At 35.0% G+C, this 16,785-nt stretch overlaps 2 protein-coding genes across 2 annotated transcripts; both read left to right on the top strand.

Annotated features, from left to right (window-relative positions):
- Window positions 1–2,369: 2,369 nt before the first annotated feature.
- On the top strand, window positions 2,370–3,134 carry LOC131156471 (uncharacterized protein At4g08330, chloroplastic). Its single transcript, XM_058110180.1, has one exon. The coding sequence runs from the start codon at window positions 2,519–2,521 to the stop codon at window positions 2,897–2,899; it is 381 nt and encodes a 126-aa protein (XP_057966163.1). The 5' UTR covers window positions 2,370–2,518; the 3' UTR covers window positions 2,900–3,134.
- Window positions 3,135–10,515: 7,381 nt separating this feature from the next.
- Window positions 10,516–13,990, top strand: LOC131156463 (uncharacterized). The gene is made up of 3 exons (XM_058110167.1): window positions 10,516–10,858; window positions 13,402–13,526; window positions 13,671–13,990. Exons 1-3 carry the CDS (start codon window positions 10,619–10,621, stop codon window positions 13,813–13,815), a joined length of 510 nt encoding a protein of 169 aa, XP_057966150.1. The 5' UTR covers window positions 10,516–10,618; the 3' UTR covers window positions 13,816–13,990.
- Window positions 13,991–16,785: the final 2,795 nt, after the last annotated feature.

The raw sequence follows: 16,785 nt of genomic DNA, 5'->3' as shown, positions 1-16,785 counted from the left end.
GACAAGTCTTTTGAAAGCTTGAACTCAAAGATAGAAGACATGACGAAGCTAAAGACTATTGAAGCTTGATGTCAAGATAAACATGAAGACTCAGTGATTAGAAAAATCATAGTCTTAAGAAGTCTCAAGTACTTCATAAATTTCAATATAAATGGTTGAAGCTCTTATGAACCATTATTGACTTAGAGACCAATTTTTAAAAACCCTGGAAAATATTTTATTTAACTTTTTCCAAGATCAAAGGGATAGAGTGTTGAAAATCAAAATATTTTTTGAAAGTTGTAAGTTTAGGAGACTGATCTGTTAGATCAGTTGACTGATATTTTTATATGTTTTTAAGTATGCAAACAGAACTGCATCAGGCGACTGACCCAGTATTGACTTTCAGAGTACGCTGTAATTTCAAGGCACAAGTGACTGACCCTTTGGGATCAGGCGACTGACCTTCGTGTTTCTAAATTTTAAAACAGTGAGGGAAGTTTCCAAATCTGATTACTTGGTCCACAAACGTTGTGAAAACTTGGGAAACACTCTAAGAAACTTGGGGAATACAAAAATTAACTTTTTCTATCTATAATTACATGGTAAACCTAAGGATCAAATATACCTACAAGCAACAATCAATCTAAATTCTTTCTACTCTTCAAAGCTTTCTTGTTCAAATATTTTCTGAAGTCTTGCTGTGTTTGTGTTGATATAACTCACAGTTTCTGATCGTTCTCTACTAAGATTTTCAAATCAAATTAGATCCTCGATAATAATATTTGAGCTTCACTCTTTTATATTGATTATTAATTGAAGTATTTTGATTTTAAATTGTACTAATCTGCTCTTGTTGAGAGAGTTCTACTTGTACACAAAATTGTTTCTTATTTTCTTGTTGTTTGACAATTCAGGGTTGTTGAATCATTGGCTAATGAGAAGGGGTATTCTTGTTAGAGAGAGATCTCCACCTAATACAGAGAGGTTGTAACTTGACTTGTAAAGAAGTTGGAAAGGAAAATCCTCATAGCGGTTGCTTGGGGCAAGGACATAGGGGCCGAACCTTATGAAAAATACAATCTTCAGCTCTTCTCCCTACTCTCTTTAATTTTATGCAAACGTATAACTTGCGTGTATAATTATTTAACACTTGCTAAATATTGAAAGTTGCTGAAGTTTCTTACTTTGATCCATATTTGAAATCAGCATACTATATTGATTGATTGATTGAAAAATTAGATTATCAAATTTTGGTTATCATTATTTGGTTGTTAAGTGGTTTGACAAATTCATAAGTAATCTTGAATATTGATTTTACTACACTGTTGAAGTTAATCTTGATCTATTAATGAAAAGAAAGTTTTTAAGTCTTGTAAAATTAAATCTCTAAAAATTATTTATTCTAACTTATCATTGATTGAAAGAAAATTTAGATTTTGAATATTTTAAGAGTTTATTCAAACTGCTCTTTATCATCATTCATTCATTCATTAAAGGATTGAACTTGGATTAGTTGTTGACTTAAGTTAAAAGGATTGTTGGCTGTGCTTGTAGGGTTGCAAATCAATATCATTGTGATTGTGTGGTTACTGAATATTAATTCGTTGGGTTAATTCTTAAATCAAGGAATTTGTAGAACAAAAGTTTTAAAGAAATTTTACTAAACCCAATTCACCCCTCCTCTTAGGATTACTCCTTACTTCTCACCATTGTTTCTAAAGCATTCAAACTTTGGACACTCGTTTCAAAAATTTGAAACTAAAAAAGGGGGGGGGGGGGGGGCAACTGATGCATCCAAAATATCTGTACTTAAAAGGAACAACGGTTACAAAACCACCATTAAACGTCTTTATATAACTGACGTGCAAACTTTAATATACACACATTTATGAGAGAGAATGGTTACAAAACTACACGTAAAATCTCCACATAAATGTTGAGAAAACCTCTATAACCCCTACAAGCATAATAGTGTCCATCAATGCCAAATTGATTGAGGGTCAACTTCTACCATTATAAAAAAGGACTTAGAAAAGAGGTAAGCATCACACTCATTTCTACTTCTTTCAACTGTTGCAATTCAAAGTCTTCTATTAGTCTCTTACTTAGGTATTAAAGTGATTTTTCAGAGTACACCCTAAGTCCTCTAAGTTATTCTTACTTGATTCTTTTCAGATAATCACGATCAAGGAACGATTTACGAAGATCATTCGATTTTCGACAGCAACGCATATGTTGTAGATGGATGATGCACCCGGCAAGAGGCATATATGAATTTCAAAGATTAAAAAGAAAAAAGAGAAAAAAATCTAGTTCCCTATGTACAGGAGGTTCTAGAAAAATTAGAATTCAATTTATGGATTTGTCCGGGTCAAACTTATGTTCGATTTGGTATCTCGCACACGGTTTCTCTCTCCAGTCCCTTTAAATTTCTCTCCTCCCATCCTTTTCTTCCCTCGCCCTTTAATTCTTCTGCACCCTGTCTTGCATTGCAGACGCCATTGAATTTGACTGACTGAACACTAAGAAACCTCAAATGGCTTCCATCTACTGCTGCAAGGAATGCGGAAGCAACCTCAATCTCAGCAGCACCTACCTCTTCCCGCCGGACTTCTATTTCGAAGCCGGCAACAAGGGCACTCTCTCCTTCTCCCTCGTCGACGCCTCCAAGTTCAGGTTCCAGAAAGAGGACAAGATCCGCCCCTTCTTCGAGACCCTCAGTTACTGGGGAATCCAACGAAAGAGGACTCAGATCAAGTGCAATAGCTGTGCGCGTCTCCTTGGGTATGTCTACGATGACGGCCCTCCGCTCACCGATAGTCCTGGCCAACTCCACTTCGGCCCCAGTCAGGTAATTCCTAGGGCTCCCAGGTACAGGCTCAAGACCAAAGCACTTCGGATTACTTCTGAAACTTGAATAATGATTTTTTTTTTTTTAATACGTTCGGTCCTTGTCTTTGAGGTTGTGGGGTTTCTTTGGGAGGGTTTTTTTTTTTTTTAATTTTTTTTTTCCCCGTTTGATTTGTCATTTTGTTTTACTTTTTATTTTTATTTTTATTTTTTGTATAGTTTATTTTGTTTAGTGATGGCGACTCTGTTGTACATATGTTGATTGAAATAAAATGGGTGTTGTACATGTCGATTGAAATGAATTGATTGTTCTTGTCTTGTTCTCCTCGTCTCAATTTATTTGCTTCGTCTAATTTGCAATCTTTCTGAATGGATGGATTAAATAAATACATTGTTGTGTGCATGCCCGCTGTTTGGGGCTATGAATTTCAAGGCCTGGATTTGGAGTTATGCAGATTTGAACAAGTTGCAATTGAGAATTGTGTTAAATATTGTGGAATTCCATATGATTCAAATTGATGAGTGGATTCGGTGTTCTCAAATGCAGAGGTTTTTTACTTTTTATATGAATCAGTCTTCCTAAATTCTCCTTCCTCCATGGGTTGTTGTGATTGTCAAACGAAAGATGATTCATTTCTTCTATAATGCCTTGTATATTCGTGTTGTGAATATAACATACAGATTATGAATCCACACGGGAAAACGAAGAAAAAAATGAAAATAGAGAAGACATTTTGCATTCTCGACTACAAAAATAAGTAGTCCCATGTAAAAACCTTGAAATATTATCATATAATAATCTATGGATGCTTTGTATGAGCCTCAAATGACAGCTGTATTATGATTGTTGCTATTTATGCTTTGAACTAGTAAAAAATAGGCAGTCACGGGCATTTTAGGGACACATATAGGGGTTTTTTACTATGATATCCTTTTAGTTAGTAAAAGAAATGAACAGTTATAGGATTACTTTAGGAATTTTAAAATAGGAGCAAAAGGTAACTGCTTTGTGGGGGCAATCCCGTTCATAATATTAGAGATTAGAGATTATAGAAGCATTCAACATACGTAGCCATGTCGATAAAATTGATGATGGATTGAATACTTAATAAGTGTATGATTAGGGAAAGCCTAGAAATTATTGCAATTATAGAATATTATTCAGTGGACTATGGGAATTGGGTTCAGACTTTAGATGCATTAGAGGACAGGGTCATTTGTGGCAAATATCATATATTGCCTGATTCCAACAAACAATCTCGTGCAGTCATGCGCACACATGGTTCATCCAATTTACATATCTTGCTAAATGATGAGAATGTCATTAGACTTGCAATGAAGCATTTGTCATTATTGATTGATCACCAAATTGATGTTCTGTTGATTTAAGTCTTAATGTTTCCACTTCTCACGTACTTCAACTATTGAGTGTAGGATGAAGTTGCCAAATCAAAAATTGAAATCCCAATTTGAGGAATTGGGAATCTTGAATTGAATTGAATTTGGTACAATTTTTCAAAATAGTTTATGAATGAACTGCACATATTGATATATGTACAATAAACAAAATAGTAAGATACATGTAAATTTTAACAATAAAAAAATCACATTGCATGTTGTAACGGTCTTGGGCCTAATTCTGGTGAGGCATTATCTACTTTGGCCCACTGACCTCACGGGTTTGTCCTATAAAAGATGCCTTATTTAGTTGGAGCCCAAACCCTCCTTATAAACCCAAGATCACCCTAGTACACATCCGATGTAGGACTGTGACAGAATCTCCTATTTAATTTCTGATGTTCTCATCAGAGTGATCTCCCTAGTACACATCTGATGTGAAACCGTGATAGGTTATCCTATTCGATCTCTGATGTCCTCATCAAAGTAGTTTACACCTCATTGTAGGATCTAGTCACATGATAGTACCTCTTGGGTGGCTTTGACACCAAATGTAACGATTTTGGGCCCAACTTCAGTGAGATATTATCTGCTATGGCCTACTGGCTTCACGAGTTGTCCTATAAAATGCGTCTTGCTTAGTTGGAGCCCAACCTTTCTTATAAGCCTAAGATCTCCTATTACACATCCGATGTGTGGCTGTGACAGACTCTCCCATCCAATCTCTGACATCCTTGTCAGCTTGATTTCCCTAGTACACATCCAATGTGAAATAGTGACAGGCTCGCCAGTCTAATTTCTGATGTTCTTGTCAGCATTATCTCTTTAGTACACATCCAATGTGTGACCATGACAGGCTCTCTCGTCCTCTCTCTGACGTCCTTGTCAAAGTGGCTTATGCCTTTGTGTAGGATCCATGCACATACCAACTTAACATTATTGGGTCCAACTCCGGTGAGGTATTGTCCATTTTGGCCCATTGGCCTCACGGGGTTGTCTTATAAAAAGTGCCTCACTTAGTTGAAGCCCAAACCCTCCTTATAAGCTCATGATCTTCCTAATACACATGTGGCACATGTGTATGCTTTTTGTAAACAAGTAAACAACAAAAAGTAATGGAAGGAGTCAAGAAAATTTAAAAAAATGGAACATTATGTTGTTTAAGGGATGGAATCAATAAAAAATAATAAAAAACAGAACTTTTGGTGTCTATCAACAGTTTGAAAAAACCATCTTTCATGCATATGCTTTCTCTAATTAAGAAGAAAACTTAAATAAACTAATAAATAACTGATTGAACTACTTAAAAAATCCAAATCTTTGGATCTTAGCAACACATTGGAACATGAGTACCACCTTTAGCCCATTAGTGTTCTTTGTTCTACCCTTCTTCTCAATGGAAGAAGCCACAGAACAATATACAAGAGTGAAGAATAGTTTGTGAAGGTAACAGAAGACCCAAAGTTATTCTCCTATTTCTTTGCACAGAACCAACATAGAGAAGGATTGAGAGGCAATCATGTGAAAAAATCTATAAAAAAGTACAGGCTGTTTTTGGGGTTTTAAACCAGTTGATTTGATTGGGTTTGGTAGGTTCAGAATCATATGAATTGATTGATTCAAATCAATTAGTCAGATTCAGGTAATGAATCAATAGCTTGGCACTAATTTGATTGTTTTTTGATTCAATACTAAGACCTAAATCGATTTTGTGTGGAATTGATACAAATTGAATTAATTGAATCATTAATTGTAAGATTCTAACAATTAACTACGGACTGCAGGAAAAAGAAAACATTTCTATGTTTCTTGTATCTTAAAGTTATTGGCTAATTGCTTTTTGTATTAGGGGGGACTACTCCAACAGGGTTAAATTTTTTGTTTATTTGAGCTTTGTTTGATTGGTGGAAAAAGTAGGGAAAAATTAAAATCCAAAGGCTGCATTTTGAAAACCTCGTTATTTATTACTGAAATTTATTTATTTATTTTTAAAAGGAAAAATATGTAATTACCTGAACTGAATATAACTATTTTACTGTTTTTGTTTTTATTTTTGTTCTTTCAAAGTATCTCTATTGGATGGAAATTATAGTGTAAGCCATCATTTGAATTTTAAAAGCTTGGGGACTTCATGTATGTGCCATATATTCCTATGATTATTTTTTTCTAGTTAATGTCTGGTTGGTTGTTGAAACATGTTGGGAGAGAGATGAAATACAAACTTTGAATCAAATTTACAAAAATTCAGTTTAATTGTGCTCAATGGAACTATTATTCTCTTCAATTTTGAGAGATAAAGCAGTTGACATAATATTTAAATTTTTTTACAAAAAAAGGATTCAAAATTTTTTTTATTAATTTTCTCCCCTTGAAACGAAGCAAGGGTTGTAGTATCATGCAATGATTAAAATTTAAATTTCGATGGAAATCTTAAGGGTCGCAGTTTACAGAAATTTCAATTTTGAAAGAAAGAAAAACAAAAACTTATAACAGATTATGAAAATTAGGAATGAAACTTTAGGAAATATTTAAATAGATGATTGCGAATAATTTAGGAATAAAATGAAAAATTCTCAAAATTTTCTCTCTCAATTTTTATTTTCAATATCTGAAATTTCAGCCAACATAGCTGAAGTTGTGGCTGAAATTTTGCAAAAAGAAATTGAATCCTAATTTCGTTTCAAACCTTCCGAAAATCTGAACTTTTGGCTGAAATTTCAGTGAAATTATTGAATTTAAAGATCATGGTATTAGATAACAAGAAGTTGTTGTACTTGGAATGAATACCAAGAAGGGCATAGAAGTGCTGGATCTAAGCTCTCATATATATGTAGGATATTCTGGATGGGGACTCAATTAGTTTGATGACTGGGCTGTTATGGGCTTTGTGGAAAGGAAGATACTCTCTGCATTCATTGGGAAGGAAAGGAGTGGTGTGCGGATATGCTTATTAGATGCTTGTTAGATGGACAATTGATTTCATTGAAGATTACAACAATCATAACATTCAGTTGCCTCAAGTTTCTGTTATAGAGACTTGCTCTTCATGTCAACCAGCAAAAGGACATTAGAAAGCTAATTTTGATGCTGCTTTTGGTGAATCAACTGATGTGGGTGGAGTTGGAGTAGTTCTTTTGTGATTACAATGGGGATTGTCTTGTAGCTGTCCTGGAAAATGATAATTATCTTCTCACCTGTACTTGCAGAGGTAGCAGGAGTTTGAGTTTTTTCTCAATTTATTATTAATTTATAATAATATATTAAATAATACCCTGTTCGAAAAATTCATTCCCAAAATAACGCTCATGTAATCTCGCTGCTTGGTCCAGCGAGATTTGGTCCAGTGAGATTTAAACAAATCTCGTTGGACCAAGCAGTGAGATTTAAACGACGAGGGAATTCGTGTGCTAACGCGTGGCAGCCAAATCTCGCTGGACCATCTAGCGAGATTTCTATGCAAACTTGTTCTTCTCTCTCTCCATTTCACTCTCTGGTTTCTTCCGTCTCTGTTTCTTTACTCTCTGTTTTCTCTCTCATGGCTTCAAACAATGCCGCCAATAAGCTCCCAGCAATCCTCTGTTACGACTCCAACACCACATTCGTCCAAGCCGACCCCTCCACCTGCCGCACGCCGCTGTAGCTGCCCTCCAACGCCAGATCCATCTGCTGCTCCATCTGCCACGCCGTCACCCACATCGCCAACCCCCGCTCTGCCCCTCCGCCTTCTCACACGCCGTCGCCACACGCCCATTCGCCTCCTCTGGCTCCATCTCCGTCTCCATATGGCCATGCGCTGCCGGGGCAGCCGCCGCATGCCCTAGGCCGGAAGAGGGAGGTGATCTGCGGCATATCGTACAAGTACTTGCGGCACGAAGAGACTTCCCAATCAAGACAGTTACCAGCCTGAATGTCTTTAATAATTTTTTCACCATCTGACATCTGAGATAGGCAAAATAACCTTCCAGCCATGATGAAGGGCTTGAATCAGACTTTCTCTTAACTGTCCATGCGTTCATTTGTTTAGGTGAGGAACTGAATCCCTTCCTTCCCCAAAATTTTAAAATGGTTAAATTTGGTGCGGTCATCACAATGCCAGCTGTGGGTTCTCCTGAGTCCTTACACCAAGCAACATTTCTCACCAGTAGATTACAGAGCATGTTGCTGATTATCCTTAATATGCAGCATACGCTGCAATTTGCTGCTGCTGACCTCTCCTGGGACAATGACAAGGGTAAGTCATAGATAGCAAAATGTGCTATTTTCCCTAATATTATTCTCATATTTCCATCCTTTATTTTCAGAGAAAATTTCTCCCTTTGCAAACCATTCAGTGAGTAATATCATAGTATTCATTTTTTTCCTGGTAGCTCCAGCGATTATCCAGAATATAATTCAGAAGGGAATGGTGGTCTTCTTGTTGTCTGAATTTGGTTTGAAGGGGATAAGCCAACCAGATTTTTTGTAGACCCGACAAGGAGAAGTCATTGCAGGCGATAATCCTGCACAGGCGGATACAGGCAGTGGCACCACCATTGACAAGAATTCCATTTTCTCTGGGGTGCTGGAAACGCAGGTTAGGCGGCGGCGTGCCTCGCCGAGACAGTGACGGGGAGCTTTTCGGCAGATGGTTCGTTCGCGGCGGTGCTGGTGAGCCTCTGCACGACGGCGCGGAAGGTGGAGGGGTTGGCTTGGACGAAGGTGGTGTTGGAGGAGTCGTAACAGGGGATTGTTGGGAGCTTATTGGCAGCATTGTTTGAAGCCATGAGAAGAAAACAGAGAGTAAAGAAACAGAGACAGAAGAAACCAGAGAGTGAAATGGAGAGAGAGAAGAACATGTGTGCATGCAAATCTTGTTGGATGTCCAGCAAGATTTGGCTGCCACGCGTTAGCACACGAATTCCCTGGTCGTTTAAATCTCACTGCTTGGTCTAACAAGATTTGTTTAAATCTCGCTGGACCAAGCAGCGAGATTACGTTAGCGTCATTCTGGGAATAAATTTCCCGAACAGAGTATTATTTAATATATTATTATAAATTAATAATAAATTGGGAAAAAACTCGGTAGAGTTTGCTTTGGAGCTCAGTTTTTTTTTAGTAATAAAATTTATTTTATCATTTGAAAAATCCTGATGTTGGCAGTGCCTTAGAGATTAAATTAATTGACATCTTTTTTCTTAAACGAGGGTTCAGAAATATTGTAATTTTGTTTACTGCAAAGGTAATGTGGGGTGGCTCACAGATTACCCCTGTTTTTCTCTAGAAAATTGGGATGAGGATTTGGTTTGTATTGGTGCGGCTCCGCACCTAGCTTTGGATCTCATGGCTGCCAATGCTTGGAATTGATCTCTTTCAATAAACTTTTGTTTCCCTTCACGAAAAAGGGAAAGCCGTTGTTGTTGTGCTTGAACAGGTGAATGTAAAGCACTGAAGCTCAGCAATTCCTTTGTATGAATTTCGAGTGACTATAGCACTATAATTTTTTATTGGTTGCGACCATTGTTTTATCTTTGCTAGTATTATTTTTCTTAATTTTTAGTATTGTAAAAACACTGCCTTGCGTATTAATGAATAATTTTTGAAAAACTTTTGTTGCTTTTCTTGGGTATGGCAAGGGCTTAGCGAACCTTCCTTTGTCATTTGAGATACCTATTCTTGATACCATATTCAAATTCAAATACACATATTTTGGAAGTGCCTAAACAATGAATTTCTAATTTTAAATGCGTGCTTTTCAAATGCAGTCCTCAAATGCAAATTTGTGTTACACAGTCCTAGTGAACTTTTGATTGGGGAATTCTAGTGTGTTATACTGTGAATGATTTCGTTGAGATGATTTCCATTTTTAAATGTAATTAACAATGAAAATGATTGTTAGGGTTATACTGTAAATGTCAGTTTCTAAAAATTTCTCTTAGGGAATTCTAGTGTATCCACGTATGATTATTGGTGGAGATGGTTTCCACTTTTAGATGTAATAAAGAATGAAAATGATTGTTTGGGTTATATTGCAATTGTCAGTTCCCATAAATTTTTTTGCTAAGTTACTTTGGTAGGCAGTTTCTGCAGTTTGGATGGTCCATATGCTCCCTAGGACCCAAGTTAAATCCAAGTTGGAACATCTACCAGTCAATGTTTCTACATCTTTTGCTGTGGATGCAAGAAGACTTGCATGCCTATACCCAGATGGGTTAGTTGAATATGGAAAACAAACCCATCAGTCAGTATTTGAAAGTTAGGTTTGGAGGAGGCTGGATTAGTAGCTGTCATGCGTTGGTGAGTTATTTATTTCCATAAGCTATGGACATTTGTACCTCCTATTTGTTTTGGGTCATACTCTCCTACAATTACAAAAACCCCAGAAGCAAATTAGCTTCAGAAGTCCAAGAAGATGAAGCAAATGGAAGTGGAAAATGTGGGTGGTGGTGTAAAAGCAGGGAGCCCTCCGCCACCACCACCACCACCACCACTACCACCACTACCAAAATTCTGGGTTGCCAAAAAACCAGTAGTTAAGAGTGTAACAAACCAAGAAATTGCGCAGTTCTGGAGGCAAAGGCACATGGATGAAGAAGATCACCTTCTTGCTGCTATCAAGGCTGCAGCACGTATCAGGGCTCAGAATCTTAAGGTACGATCATATGATTCACAGCCTTGTTAACCGTGATACAGAACTCTCTCTCTCTCTCTCTCTCTCTCTCACACACACACACACACACACACACATTGATGGAAAATAGTTTTAATATTTTTTAAGTGGCATTTGTGTAAATATTTTGAAAACTGGAAACGAAAAATAAAACTGTTCTCTACAAGTGGACTAGCATCTACATGACTCTGATCATCTGTATTATAGTGTGACTTGAGGAACGTTCTGTTAACAATGGAAGCCATCTGTACTGAATTTGATTGGGTGATAAATCTCTTCCCTGTGCGACAACTTTGGTACCGCAACACTTTCAAATATTTGCTACATATTTTTCTGAACAATTGGGTATTGCTTATGAAAAATATCTTGGATCAATCGTTTCATGACACGACTTGAATAAATAGCATGACATTTTATTAATCTATTTTTTTACTTTTTTCTCTGGAAAAAATGATCAATCGCAAGCCATGCTCTCACACGTGGAAAAAGAAAATTTAACTTTTTTAAAAAGTAAAACATAATCTGGTTTCTCTTTTTGTTTTGTTTTTTTTTTTTGTTTTCTTTTCGGGGGTGGGGGATGAAGGAAGAATTTAAATTTTACGTACTTTATTTTATAAGATATGGGAAGTTAAACACTTGCTAAATTACATAGTTTTAATTGTAATATTTTGTTATTAGAACCTTTCCGTGGAAAGTAGTGAGGAAAATTGTATTGTATTGTATATATTGTATTAAATATTTTTAAAATTATTTCAATTAATTTTTTAATTTTAATATCTATAATGTTTGTAAATAGAAATATAACATGATATATATATATATATATATATATAAAATTAAAATTAATTTATAATTTTAGTGGTTGTAAATATTAACCAAAGAAGAAGAAAGTGAAAACTAATAATTTAAATTCTTTTTATATTATAAAAGTACTGAGAAAGAAAATGGTGGAAAGTAGTTGAGTTGGGATTCACTTAAAAAAAAAAATATTTTAGTGAAAGTCATTCATGTTAAGATTTATAAATTCTATCTCATAAAAGAGAAAAATGTGTTTAAAATTTAAGAGAGAGAAAGCAATCCAAAAAAATCTCTCTAATCCTCAAGTTTTAAATTTTTTTTAAGACATTTAATTCCATCACTCTTTAACTATGTTTTAACATTTTTAACACTTCATCAATTATGTTAGAATGCGTGTCACAGTAAAATGTAATAAAGTGGGTGAAAATTTAATATTTTAAAAATAATTTTTTTAATAAAATATCAAAGCTTGTTTAATTGTGAATTTTTTTTTAAAAAATTTTTGAGTAGTTATAAAAAAAAATATTACTTTTTTTTTTTTCAACATTTTTATAGAAAAATCAAAAATATTTTTATTAGTTTTCAACATTCTGACATAAATGTTCGAAAATCGAAAATCGAAAATAAGGTGCATTTTTGTTACTATTTAAAAAAATTAATTTTCACAATTGTTGTTTTGTTTTGTTTACTACATAATCTATGTATGTGTTTTGTTTTTGTATAAAGCACACACTTGTGTTCTCAAAGTTTTCTTTTCTTTTTTAAATATTGAGCATTGAATCAACTATATTTGCTAGGATAGAGTACTACAAAAGTATTGAAAATAAATATTTGCAATTGTAGATATGAAAAGTAGTGTTACAAATTTTGTAAGATTATTTATTATCCATAATCATATTTATATTTTTAATAAATAAAATTTAAAACAAAAAATGCATGCATTAAATTAAAATAATATATTAATTAAATCATCAAATTGTAAATAAAATACAAAATGGTAGTAAAATTATGAATTTATGATTTTTTATTAGGTTCAATCGCTTCCCTATGGCCCGCGTAGTGCTGCCCCCACCCCAAAAGAGGAAAAAAAAAAAGAAAGAGTAAATGTCAAAAAACAAGTAGTGGGACCATGTGAGCCCCAAGAGAAAGGAAAAGAAAAATAAAATAAATGGAGCCCTTTCTCGTGAAAGAGAATGGGGAGAGAGAGAGAGAGAGAGGGGAAAACTTGGATGCATAAATTTTTTAAAAAATCCTAGTGTTGTGTGTCAGCATTGGGTTGGTTCTATAATTAAAGATTTATATATATATATATATATATATATAGATTTTAGGGGCAATGACATTCTCCTTCTAAAGGCTAAACATAATTCCTCCTACCTAGATTTCACTTTGGACCTCTTTACTTTGTGCCTGTACATATTACAAGGCCAACTGGATTTTCCATTCATATAATCTTTTAATTAAGAATGATAATGTTGATACTTCATCTCTCTTTCTCCCTCACTCTCACAAAGGGGGTTGAACCCTATACAATGTCCTCAAGAGGACAGACTCATAACCCTACTCTACTTAATCTACCCTCTTCTCCTCCCTCGAAACGTTTCTCATGCTAGTTTAGCATGTCCCTAACCTCCTATTTGGGAGTGGGGGCAAAGAACCACTAAGTCTTTTCTTAACACTCGAGCTCTTGTAACATTTGATTAATTTGCTGCGGATGCATAGTGTAGGAGGATGACTACAGGCACTTTGAAGAGTTTTTGAAAGACTATGACATCAGTGGAAAAAATAGTGTCACCGCCACGACCAACTGCTGTAGCAAAAAAGATGAGTTGCATGTGGGGATAAAGGATTGGTTAGTTAACTAAATCCCTCAATTAGTACGGTGCTTTTGTTATACAATTCTCACTTAGAATGCAGGAAAATGGCGATTTTGGTTTTTCATGTATATGTTTACCCTTACTTATGGAGATTTTTCATTGAACATATTTCTGTGCAGGTGGACAAAGAGCAAGTATGCATACTTAAACCAACCGACCATTGAATCTATGGATATACCAAAGAGGCGAACCATAACATACATTCCAAATTTTTGTTTTTGTAGGCCCCCTCCTCCACGATCTGCCTCTCTTGGCATCTTTTAGGCCTTCACCATAGAACTATACATTTGAATTGCCTCGATTGACTTGTCTTTCCTAATAATTTATGTGAAAGCCTTTACTTGCACCTTTGTTTGTATGCTTTATTGTTAGGGTTATCTACTTTTCAAACCATGTCCTAAAAATATATATTAGAAAATGTCATTTATATCTTTTTAAATCTCATCCAAAACTCAAAACTTCTTAATGCAATCTACCATGGATTAAAGCAAATTTATGATCAATGATGGATGTTGTAGTACCTATATCAATGATTTAAGCATACACATGATAAAAGTAGAGAGCTCGGGTATATGAAGCTACACATCCCTCTCTTCCTCTCATGGACACATAATGACTAGCATTTTTCTTGGTATACTAGTATACCACTTTACCTACTTACTCAATTTCATTCCTTGAATCAAATCGACTTATATAAATGTGTGTGTAAAGTAATGGGACTTAGTGCAGCTATGCAAATATATAGTAGTGCAGGCAAATAGATAGCTATAAAATGGTGAAAAAATCATCAATGCAATTTATTGAATTTATTGATGAAAAGAATTGAACCTAACCAATGGCAAGCATGACATCATTATAAGCATAAAGTCCCAAGGTATGGAACCCATAAAGAGATTGGCCCTCCAAGGAATCATAGAGTTGATTTTGATTTTTACTTGTATGCATATTCTTTGCACAATTGATTTTTCTCATTTTTTAAGTAAATGAGTCCCAGTAGTGAAACCAATAGAACTAGCTATATAGTTAAGCCCCATGTTTGTCCAATAAACTATAGGAATGTTGTATAACTTGATCCAAATAGGAACATTTTCTTTGCATAATTTTTCCTCCTTCTATCGGAGGTTGTCATAGGGTCTAAATTCATAGTACACAAACTTAACACTATGTGGCACCACGTGGCACACTTGATTAAGCCAACATCACACACACATAATCATTGGTTAAATCTTACAAGTGTATAACAATTCAAATAAACATTCACAAGGCAATAAGCATTATAGGAGCAACGTCTCCTAACCTTTTTATTATTCAAGATAAGGAAATAGACTTTGACATGTGTAGGAGATACACAACTCATCAATACCATATGTTAGCTTTGGTGCAATCCCAAGAGGGGGGTGAATTGGTATTTAAAAATTATCGCCTAGGTTAAACCAGATTAACAGTATTACTTAACCTAGGGTCTATCTATGCAAATGTAAACTCAATCATTCACCATTCACAATATAACATACACGTGTAGTAAATATAAAATGCGGAAAGTAAACAGTACACGCAATATGTTATCAAGGTTCGACCAAATTGCCTACGTCCCTGCCTTGGCTAACAAGTACAAGGATTACCACTATAGGTTCACTTAACGGGTGGAGCGGCACCTAAACAACTAGGTCAATTAGCACAGGGCTGACCTCAACCTTTATAATTAGATCAATTAAGGGGCTGACCTCAACCAACACGCCTTACCAGGATGGCGCAACTAACTTTCCTAATTGAGTCTATGCCAATCCGGGACTATTCAACAGGACTAGTTTCCCTCTTCAGGCCCGTGCCTAGAATACAACAAATTTCTCAATAAAATAAAATGGTATAGTGATTATGTACCGACCTGCTTATAAAAATAAAATTCTCCTCAACTATTTTAAATTAAAATAATTTCCTACACAGCGGAAAACAAATAACATGAAACATAACCTATATATATACAATACCAAAGTGTCTAAATATTCCAAAAATATTACATATTTCACTGTACTCTCAAGAACTACTCTTACTAACACCACAGCTAACAAAATAGAACCCCAAAACACTCACCCTAAAAAAGGATAGACTAACAACTCTTCTATCTACGAGCTTGCTCCGCTTGCCCAACTGGCTCACCTAAAAAATAGTTCAACACCGGGATGAGCCAAAGCTTAGTAAGACGAAACATGCTATCACTAATGTGTGACTACTGAGATGTGGATCTGTAAAAATTAATCAGAGATAAGAGTAGTACAAATAACTAAAACTGAAAATGCTGATACTACATAACATATTATAAAACCTTTAACTACATAATTTAACATGTCAAATTGTATGAAATTACTTTTCATAATAATACTACTATTTTGAAAAATCTGATAATACTATAATATTTGAGAATATTTCCTTGAATGGTTGTATGTCATGATTTAACCCCTCATGACAGGGTTGTGCTACCTAAAGGTTGGATCTATCCTGGTTGGCCGACCAGGGTGATCCACTCTACTCCTCGGATAGATCGGTCCTCCTTAACCCATATCTGATGGGGAGCATATCCACAACTAGGCACGATCGACCTCATACCACTTACTATCTGAGTTAAGTGGTTGCACTTTGAACTGAATATCTGTATATTTGTAGCTACGGTACCGTACTCTACTGTTTGATCCATTAGGGTCTGATACTATATAATACGTTTCTATATACAACTAACTGTTTTACCATGATTCTGTAATAAATGTATAAACCATAACGCTGTAATAATCTGTAACTATATCAACTGTATTTTTCTGAGCTAAACTGTAAATCTACCTGTTATGGTGCTGTAAAATTGTAAAATCATGGTATTCTGAAAGATATTGTAAATGCATTTCACTATTTGCATATTCTATAAAACATGTTCTTGAAAATACTGTAAAAACATATTTTTATACTGTATTCATACTCTCATGCCATATAATAATTTAAAATATTTTAACATCAATAATAAATTGGATAAATTTCTGCTCTGACTAATACTCTGGTAAAAAACATAAACTTCATACTAATCATATTAGGTTTTCCTAGCATAGCATGTTTCCCTTACCAAACTGTTGAAAAGCCCCTATTGTATACTGATCCTACACTTGCAGGGCTTCCTATTCCACACCCTGAAAACCACATTTGTCAAAACTGAATATCAATATTTCTTGGCTTACAACATTTCCTACAACT

The sequence above is a fragment of the Malania oleifera genome, chromosome 1, assembly GCF_029873635.1.
Source record: "Malania oleifera isolate guangnan ecotype guangnan chromosome 1, ASM2987363v1, whole genome shotgun sequence".
NCBI classification, from domain to species: Eukaryota; Viridiplantae; Streptophyta; class Magnoliopsida; order Santalales; family Ximeniaceae; genus Malania; species Malania oleifera.
The sequence above is the reverse complement of the archived record's forward strand: the minus strand, read 5'-3'. Positions and strand labels throughout refer to the sequence as shown.

Excerpts from the sequence above, each read along its gene's own strand:
- LOC131156463 (XM_058110167.1), top strand. The coding sequence starts at position 10,619 with ATGAAGCAAATGGAAGTGGAAAATGTGGGTGGTGGTGTAAAAGCAGGG. Across the intron at positions 10,859-13,401 it reads TCAGGGCTCAGAATCTTAAG|GAGGATGACTACAGGCACTT; the intron begins GTACGATCATAT and ends TGCATAGTGTAG. Across the intron at positions 13,527-13,670 it reads CATGTGGGGATAAAGGATTG|GTGGACAAAGAGCAAGTATG; the intron begins GTTAGTTAACTA and ends ATTTCTGTGCAG.
- LOC131156471 (XM_058110180.1), top strand. The coding sequence starts at position 2,519 with ATGGCTTCCATCTACTGCTGCAAGGAATGCGGAAGCAACCTCAATCTC.